Here is a 10,000-nt window from a genome sequence, read left to right as displayed (position 1 = left end):
ATATTAGTATTACGGTATTATTATATAAATATATTTATTTTCATGGTATTATATAAATGATTCAAATATATGCCTTGCGATGAAGAGGAGACTTGTCCAGGCTGTATCCCGCCTTCCACCCGAATGCAGCTGAGATAGGCTCCAGCCCCCCCCCCCCCCGCAACCCCAAAAGGGACAAACGGGAGAAAATAGATGGATGGATGGATGTATTCAAATATATTAATATTAACGTTTTGATGTATACATGACTCAAATAAATTTATTTTCATGTTATTATTATGTAAATATTCAAATATATTAGTATTACCGTATTGTTATATACATATTAAAATAGATTTATTTTCATGGTATTATTATATAAATATTCAAACTATATTTATTTTAAGGGTACTATTATACAAATATTCAAATATATGAATTTTCAAGGCATTACTGTATACATATTCAAATATATTAGTACACATTTATTATTATTATATACATATTCAAATATATTTATTTTTCGTTTATTATATAAATATTCAAATATATTAGTATACATTTATTATTATTATATACATATTCAAATATATTTATTTTTAGTTTATTATATAAATATTCAAATACATTTATTTTCAAGGTATTACTGTATAAATATTCAAATATATTAGTATACATTTATTATTATTATATACATATTCAAATATATTTCTTTTTAGTTTATTATATAAATATTCAGATATATTAGTATTAATGTATTATCGTCTAATTATTCAGACATATTAGTTTTACATATAAATATATACTGTAGGTATATATACATACGTATATATATATATATCCATCCATCCATCCATCCATTTTCTACCGCTTATTCCCTTTTGGGGTTGCGGGGGGCGCTGGCGCCTATCTCAGCTACTTTATATATATATATATATATATATATATATATATATATATATATATAAAAAAATAAAGTAAGAAATTCAAAAACCAATATATATATATATATATATATATATATATATATATATTGGTTTTTGAATTTCTTACTTTATTTTTTTACACAGTTTTATTAATACAATTGGGATGTTTTATTTTGATTTTTATTGAAAAATATTGCATGATTACGGTTGCATTATTTGTTTTATCTTTTCTGAGTAGCTCTTATTGTATTAAAAAAAAAAAAAAAAAAAAAAAGGGTTGTACTTGTATAGCGCTTTTCTACCTTCAAGGTACTCAAAGCGCTTTGACACTACTTCCACATTTACCCATTCACACACACATTCACACACTGATGGAGGGAGCTGCCATGCAAGGCGCCAACCAGCACCCATCAGGAACAAGGGTGAAGTGTCTTGCTCAGGACACAACGGACGTGACGAGGTTGGTACTAGGTGGGATTTGAACCAGGGACGCTCGGGTTGCGCACGGCCACTCTCCCACTGCGCCACGCCGTCCAAAAAAAAATAAAAATACATTCCGACCGCTTGATCCTAATAAAAATATTTTACAGTACTACATTAATGCTTTATATGGATTCTTTATTTTTAAATATTAAAAAAAAAACGTTTCTTCATTTCTAATTATATTAATTTTTCATATTTTTATCTATACAAATGTATTTTTTAATTCATTTTATTGATTCGTCTGAAATTTAAAAAAACGTAAACTGTTATCTACCTCCTCAATTGGATCCATCTCTGAATTTGATCCCGCTTCTGACACCACCTCTTTTCATAGGGTTGTCAGTCACCTAAGAACTTGTGAGATGGTAACATGAGGTCCCATGTTTGCCAAACAGGACCCTGATCTACATCCTACGGTTCATTGTAGCCATCTTTTGATGTGATCCCACTTCTGTCACCACATCTTCTATAAGGTTGGGATTACTCTAAGAACTTGTGAAATGGAAACATGAGGTCACATATTTGTTTAATAGGATCCTGATCTACCTTCTACGGTTCATTGTAGCCATCTTTTGATGTGATCCCACTTCTGTCACCACATCTTCTATAAGGTTGGGATTACTCTAAGAACTTGTGAAATGGAAACATGAGGTCACATATTTGTTTAATAGGATCCTGATCTACCTTCTACGGTTCATTGGATCTATCTCTTGATGTGATCCCACTTCTGACACCTTTTTTTTAAAATTGGTTTGGCATTAAGAACTTGTGGGATGGTACATGAGAATAGGAAGTACTAAGCTGTGATCTACCTCCTAAAATGGATACATCTCCTAATGTGATCCCACTTCTGACACCCCATCTTTTTACAAGGTTGTCAATTGCTTGAGAACTTGAGATGGTAACATGAGGTCAAATGTTTGCTGGACAGGACCCTGATCTACATCCTACGGTTCATTGTATCCATCTCTTGATGTGATCCCACTTTTTACACCTCACCTTCTACAAGGTTGACAGTTGTCTAAGAAGTTCTGAAATGGAAACATGAAGTCACATGTTTGCTAAATAGGATCCTGATGTACATTCCACGGTTCATTGGATCCATCTCTTGATGTGATCCCACTTCTGACACCTTATTTTTTTAAGTAGTTTGGCAGTCGCTTAAGGTCTTGTGAGATGGTAACATGAGAATAGGAAGTAGTAAGCTGTGATCTACCTCCTCAATTGGATACATCTAATGTAATCCCGCTTCTGACACCCCATCGTTTTATAAGGTTGTCAATTGCTTGAGAACCTGAGATGGTAACATGAGGTCGCATGTTTGCTAGATAGGACCCTGATCTACATCCTACGGTTCATTGTATCCATCGCTTGATGTGATCCCACTTCTTACACCTCACCTTCTACAAGGTTGACGATTGTCTAAGAAGTTCTGAAATGGAAACATGAAGTCACATGTTTGCTAAATAGGATTCTGATGTACCTTCCACGGTTCATTGGATCCATCTCTTGATGTGATCCCACTTCTGACACCTTATTTTTTTAAGTAGTTTGGCAGTCGCTTAAGGTCTTGTGAGATGGTAACATGACAATAGGAAGTAGTAAGCTGTGATCTACCTCCTCAATTGGATACATCTCCTAATGTAATCCCGCTTCTGACACCCCATCGTTTTATAAGGTTGTCAATTGCCTGAGAACTTGAGATGGTAACATGAGGTCAAATGTTTGCTAGACAGGACCCTGATCTATATCCTACGGTTCATTATATCCATCACTTGATGTGATCCCACTTCTTACACCTCACCTTCTACAAGGTTGACAGTTGTCTAAGAACTTCTGAAATGGAAACATGAGGTGACATGTTTGCTGAATAGGATCCTGATGTACATTCCACGGTTCATTGGATCCATCTCTTGATGTGATCCCACTTCTGACACCTTATTGTTTTAAGTAGTTTGGCAGTCACTTTAAGATCTTGTGAGACAGTAAAATGAGAATAGGAAGTAGCAAACTGTGATCTAACTTCTCAATTGGATACATCTCCTAATGTAATCCCGCTTCTGACACCACATCTTTTTATAATGTTGTCAATTGCTTGACAACTTGTGAGATGGTAACATGAAGTCACATTTTGCTAGATAGGACCCTGATCTACCTTCTACGGTTCAGTGGATCCATCTCTTAATGTGATCCCGCTTCTGACACCTCATCTTTTTAGCTCAGACGGCTCATCCTGAGATTGTAAAAGCAGTAATAAGTCATTTTTTTGTGTGTGTTTCCAGGAACTCGGTTGACGGGAACAAGAAGCTGTACGCTATCTACGACACAAGGTAAGACTGCTGAGAACTTTTTAAGGTGGCCCGCCATGTAGTTTAAGGTGTTCAACCACGACATTTAAAGTGGCCCACCACATTGTTAAGGGTGGTCCACCATATATTTTAAGGTGGTCCGCCATATTGTTTAAAGGGCCTGTTCCATCGTTTAAGGTATTCCGGCACATCGTTGAAGTTGGCCTGCCACAACGTTTAAACTGGCCGGCCACATCATTGAAAGTGGTCCGCAACAACGTTTAAAGTGGCCCACCACAACATTTAAGGTGGCCCGCCATGTAGTTTAAGGTGTTCAACCCCAACATTTAAAGTGGCCCACCACATCATTAAGAGTGGCCCACCATATTGTTTGAAGTGCCCTGCTCCATCGTTTAGGTATTCCGCCACAACATTGAAGGTTGAAGCTGGCCTGCCACAATGTTTAAAGTGGCCGGCCAACTCATTGAAAGTGGTCCGCGACAACGTTTAAAGAGGTACACCACGACATTTAAGGTGGCCCGCCATGTAGTTTAAGGTGTTCAACCCCGACATTTAAAGTGGCCCACCACATCGTTAAGGGTGGTCCACCATATTGTTTGAAGTGCCCTGCTCCATCGTTTAGGTATTCCGCCACAACATTGAAGGTTGAATCTGGCCTGCCACAATGTTTAATGTGGCCGGCCAACTCATTGAAGGTGGTCCGCAGTAACGTTGAAAATGACCCACCACAACACTTAATGTGGCCCGCCATGTAGTTTAAGGTGTTCAACCCCAACATTTAAAGTGGCCCACCATATTGTTTGAAGTGCCCTGCTCCATCGTTTAGGTATTCCGCCACAACATTGAAGGTTGAAGGTGGCCTGCCACAATGTTTAAAGTGGCCGGCCAACTCATTGAAGGTGGTCCGCAGTAACGTTGAAAATGGCCCACCACAACACAACATGTAGTTTAAGGTGTTCAACCCCAACATTTAAAGTGGCCCACCACATCGTTAAGGGTGGCCCACCATATTGTTTGAAGTGCCCTCCTCCATCGTTTAGGTATTCCGCCACAACATTGAAGGTTGAATCTGACCTGCCACAATGTTTAAAGTGGCCGGCCAACTCTTTGAAAGTGGTCCGCGACAACGTTTATGGAGGCACACCACAACATTTAAGGTGGCCCGCCATGTAGTTTAAGGTGTTCAACCCCAACATTTAAAGTGGCCCACCACATCGTTAAGGGTGGCCCACTATATTGTTTGAAGTGCCCTGCTCCATCGTTTAGGTATTCCGCCACGACATTGAAGGTTGAAGCTGGCCTGCCACAATGTTTAAAGTGGCCGGCCAACTCATTGAAAGTGGTCCGCGACAACGTTTAAAGAGGCACACCACAACATTAAATATGGCCCGCCATGTAGTTTAAGGTGTTCAACCCCAACATTTAAAGTGGCCCACCACGTCGTTATTGTTTGAAGTGCCCTGCTCCATCGTTTAGGTATTCCACTACAACATCGAAGGTTGAAAGTGGCCCGCCACAATGTTTAAAGTGGCCGGCCAACTCATTGAAAGTGGTCCGCGACAACGTTTAAAGAGGCACACCACGACATTTAAGGTGGCCCGCCATGTAGTTTAAGGTGTTCAACCCCAACATTTAAAGTGGCCCACCACATCGTTAATGTGGCCCACCATATTGTTTGAAGTGCCCTGCTCCATCGTTTAGGTATTCCGCCACGACATTGAAGGTTGAAGCTGGCCTGCCACAATGTTTAAATTGGCCGGCCAACTCATTGAAGGTGGTCCGCGACAACGTTTAAAGAGGCACACCACGACATTTAAGGTAGCCCGCCACATCGTTAAGGGTGGCCCACCATATTGTTTGAAGTGCCCTGCTCCATCGTTTAGGTATTCCGCCACAACATTGAAGGTTGAAGCTGGCCTGCCACAATGTTTAAAGTGGCCGGCCAACTAATTGAAGGTGGTCCGCAGTAATGTTGAAAGTGGCCCACCACAACACTTAACGTGGCCCGCCATGTAGTTTAAGGTGTTCAACCACCACATTTAAAGTGGCCCACCACGTTGTTAGGGGTGGCCCACCATATTGTTTAAGCTGGTCCGCCATATTGTTTGAAGTGGCCTGCTCCATCGTTTAAGGTTTAAATTGGCCCGCAACATAATTTTTTGGGTCTCAGATGGCCTGCCACGTCGTTTAAGACGACACGCCATATGGATTTGAATTCGGCTTGTTATATTGTTTACTTCAAACAACGTGACAGGCCGCTTCATTTAAGCATCAGGTATTTTTGGGTGGGTCTATTAAAAATGACAACTTCAATATCTGCTTGTCTTACGATTTCAAAGCAAGTCATGGCTTTATCTGCAAGTAAGAAATCAAATAATCGGAGGCAGTTTTCTTTGCAAATGATGTACCCGGGCTATTTTTATTTTGATATTCATAAAGATGCACTGTTGCAAGCGGCCCCCCCAGTCAAGGATGTAAAAAAGCGACTCTCACTAGAAAAAGCAAAGGGGCGCCACGCCCCTATGGGCCCCCTGTTGACACGCGTAACGGCGTGTGGATCGAGTCCCAGCAGATTTAGGGGCGGGGGAAGCAAATTATGTGGAAGGAGCCTCTGTGCTCACTTTCTGGTTCACCGCCATCCTGACTCACTGCTCACCTGGGCCGCCATGAAGCTCCTCCAGGCGGCGTGCTGCTGGCCGCTGGTCGTGGCCGCCATGTGCCCAGGTGCACACAGGTGAGCTCTTTAACGGACAGGACCTTTTTCTGCTTCTTCTTCTGGGATTGTTGTTATTGTTGGGAACGTTACAAGTCTCCGTCTTGGTCTCCTGCAGCGTCAACGAGCCCGGCAACATGTCTTTTGTCAAGGAGACCGTGGACAAGCTCCTGAAGGGGTATGACATCCGGCTGAGACCGGACTTTGGCGGTAAGACCACTACGCCTGTTTATATTACCGTGCTAAACATTTATGTTAGCATTTCAGCTAATTAGACTCATTTTAACTTAAACATCTCGGCTTTTGGTACTTGGCGCCGTCTTTATGCTAACTGTTCCTATGTTATCGTGCTAATATTAGCATGCTAATGTTTTATGTTGGCATTTTTGCTAATTTCATGTGTATAAACTTATAAAACATGGCATTTGATACAAGACACCATCTTAGAAGTATGCTATGCTATAATTTTTTGCAAAATTTCATGCGTATAAACCTATAAATCATGGCTTTTGATGTTTGGTGCCATTTTAGAATTATTCTAACTTGTCCTATGTTATCTTGCTAACATTAGCATGCTAACATTTTATGTTGGCATTTTTGCTAATTTCATGTGTATAAACTTATAAAACATGGCATTTGATACAAGACACCATCTTAGAAGTATGCTATGCTATAATTTTTTGCAAAATTTCATGCGTATAAACCTATAAATCATGGCTTTTGATGTTTGGTGCCATTTTAGAATTATTCTAACTTGTCCTATGTTATCATGCTAACATCAGCATGCTAACATTTCATGTTAGCATTTTTGCTAATTTCATGCATATCAAATTATAAAACATGGCATTTGATACTAGACACCATCTTAGAAGTATGCTATGCTATAATTTTTGCAAAATTTCATGTGTATAAACCTATAAATCATGGCTTTTGATATTCGGTGCCATTTTAGAAGTATTCTAACTTGTCCTATGTTATCATGCTAACATTAGCATGCTAACGTTTTATGTTAGCATTTTTGCTAATTTCATGCGTATAAAACTATAAACCATGGCTTTTGATACTTGGTGCCATTTTAGACACATGGTGACTTTTCCTATGTTATCATGTTAATGGTGTCATGATAACATTTTGCTAATCTTATTCATGCTAATAATAGCATGCTAACATACTATGCTATCATTTTGCTAATTTCATGCATATAAAACTATAAATCACAACATTTGATACTTGACACCATCTTAGAAGTATGCTAACTTTTCCTATGTTATCATTCCAAGATCAGCATGCTAACATTTCTTGTTAGCATTTTTGCTAATTTCATGCGTATAAACTTATAAAACATGGCATTTGATACTAGACACCATCTTAGAAGTATGCTATGCTATAATTTTTTGCAAAATTTCATGCGTATAAACCTATAAATCATGGCTTTTGATGTTTGGTGCCATTTTAGAAGTATTCTAACTTGTCCTATGTTATCATGCTAACATTAGCCGGCTAACGTTTTATGTTAGCATTTTTGCTAATTTCATGTGTATAAACTTATAAAACATGGCATTTGATACTTGGTGCCATTTTAGAAGTATGCTATGCTATAATTTTTGCAAAATTTCATGCGTATAAACCTATAAATCATGGCTTTTGATGTTTGGTGCCATTTTAGAAGTATTCTAACTTGTCCTATGTTATCATGCTAGCATTAGCATGCTAACGTTTTATGTTAGCATTTTTGCTAATTTCATGTGTATAAACTTATAAAACATGGCATTTGATACTAGACACCATCTTAGAAGTATGCTATGCTATAATTTTTGCAAAATTTCATGTGTATAAACCTATAAATCATGGCTTTTGATGTTCGGTGCCCTTTTAGAAGTATTCTAACTTGTCCTATGTTATCATGCTAACATTAGCATGCTAACGTTTTATGTTAGCATTTTTGTTAATTTCATGCGTATAAACCTATAAACCATGGCTTTTGATACTTGGTGCCATTTTAGACACATGCTGACTTTTCCTATGTTATCATGTTAATGGTGTCAGGACAACATTTTGCTAATCTTATTCATGCTAATATTAGCATGCTAACATACTATGCTATCGTTTTTGCTAATTTCATGCATATAAAACTATAAATCACAACATTTGATACTTGACACCATCTTAGAAGTATGCTAACTTTTCCTATGTTATCATTCTAACATCAGCATGCTAACATTTCATGCTAGCATTTTTGCTAATTTCATGCATATCAAATTATAAAACATGGCATTTGATACTAGACACCATCTTAGAAGTACGCTGTGCTATAATTTTTGCAAAATTTCATGCGTATAAACCTATAAATCATGGCTTTTGATGTTCGGTGCCATTTTAGAAGTATTCTAACTTGTCCTATGTTATCATGCTAACATTAGCCGGCTAACGTTTTATGTTAGCACTTTTGCCAATTTCATGTGTATAAACTTATAAAACATGGCATTTGATACTAGACACCGTCTTAGAAGTATGCTATGCTATAATTTTTGCAAAATGTCATGCGTATAAACCTATAAATCATGGCTTTTGATGTTTGGTGCCATTTTAGAAGTATTCTAACTTGTCCTATGTTATCATGCTAACATTAGCATGCTAATATTTCATGTTAGCATTTTTGCTAATTTCATGCATATCAAATTATAAAACATGGCATTTGATACTAGACACCATCTTAGAAGTATGCTATGCTATAATTTTTGCACAATCTCATGCGTATAAACCTATAAATCATGGCTTTTGATGTTTGGTGCCATTTTAGAAGTATTCTAACTTGTCCTATGTTATCATGCTAACATTAGCATGCTAATATTTCATGTTAGCATTTTTGCTAATTTCATGCATATCAAATTATAAAACATGGCATTTGATACTAGACACCATCTTAGAAGTGTGCTATGCTATAATTTTTGCACAATTTCATGCGTATAAACCTATAAATCAGGGCTTTTGATGTTTGGTGCCATTTTAGAAGTAATTTAACTTGTCCTATGTTATCATGTTAACATTAGCATGCTAACGTTTTATGTTAGCATTTTTGTTAATTTCATGCATATAAACCTATAAACCATGGCTTTTGATACTTGGTGCCATTTTAGACACATGCTGACTTTTCCTATGTTATCATGTTAGTGGTGTCAGGACAACATTTTGCTAATCTTATTCATGCTAATATTAGCATGCTAACATACTATGCTATCATTTTTGCTAATTTCATGCATAAAAACCTATAAATCACAACATTTGATACTTGACACCATCTTAGAAGTATGCTAACTTTTCCTATGTTATCATTCTAACATCAGCATGCTAACATTTCATGTTAGCATTTTTGCTAATTTCATGCATATCAAATTATAAATCATGGCATTTGATAATTGGCACCATCTTAGAAGTATGCTAAATGTTCCTATATTATCATGCTAATATTAGCATGCTAACCTTCTATGAAAATATTATGAAATATCTATCCAGGTATAATACATGCTAACATGCTTTTGTTTACTTTGAAGCTACCCCGGTTGCTGTTGGCATGAGCATAGACGTGGCCA

At 37.5% G+C, this 10,000-nt stretch overlaps 1 protein-coding gene across 1 annotated transcript in view; it reads left to right on the top strand.

Moving 5' to 3' along the window:
* The window catches only part of gabrb3 (gamma-aminobutyric acid type A receptor subunit beta3), a 150,803-nt gene that overhangs the window by 54,412 nt on the left and 86,391 nt on the right, over positions 1 to 10,000 (top strand). Inside the window, exons 2-4 of the mRNA XM_061887978.1 lie at positions 3,671 to 3,718; positions 6,529 to 6,620; positions 9,962 to 10,000. The exon at positions 9,962 to 10,000 is cut by the window's right edge and continues 29 nt beyond it. Coding sequence (XP_061743962.1) covers positions 3,671 to 3,718; positions 6,529 to 6,620; positions 9,962 to 10,000 — 179 coding nt within the window. The remainder of the gene's footprint in view (positions 1 to 3,670; positions 3,719 to 6,528; positions 6,621 to 9,961) is intronic.

The sequence above is a fragment of the Nerophis ophidion genome, linkage group LG26 (genome assembly GCF_033978795.1).
Source record: "Nerophis ophidion isolate RoL-2023_Sa linkage group LG26, RoL_Noph_v1.0, whole genome shotgun sequence".
Classification (NCBI taxonomy): Eukaryota; Metazoa; Chordata; class Actinopteri; order Syngnathiformes; family Syngnathidae; genus Nerophis; species Nerophis ophidion.
Note: the sequence above shows the minus strand (reverse complement) of the source record. Positions and strands in the feature narration are given on the sequence as shown.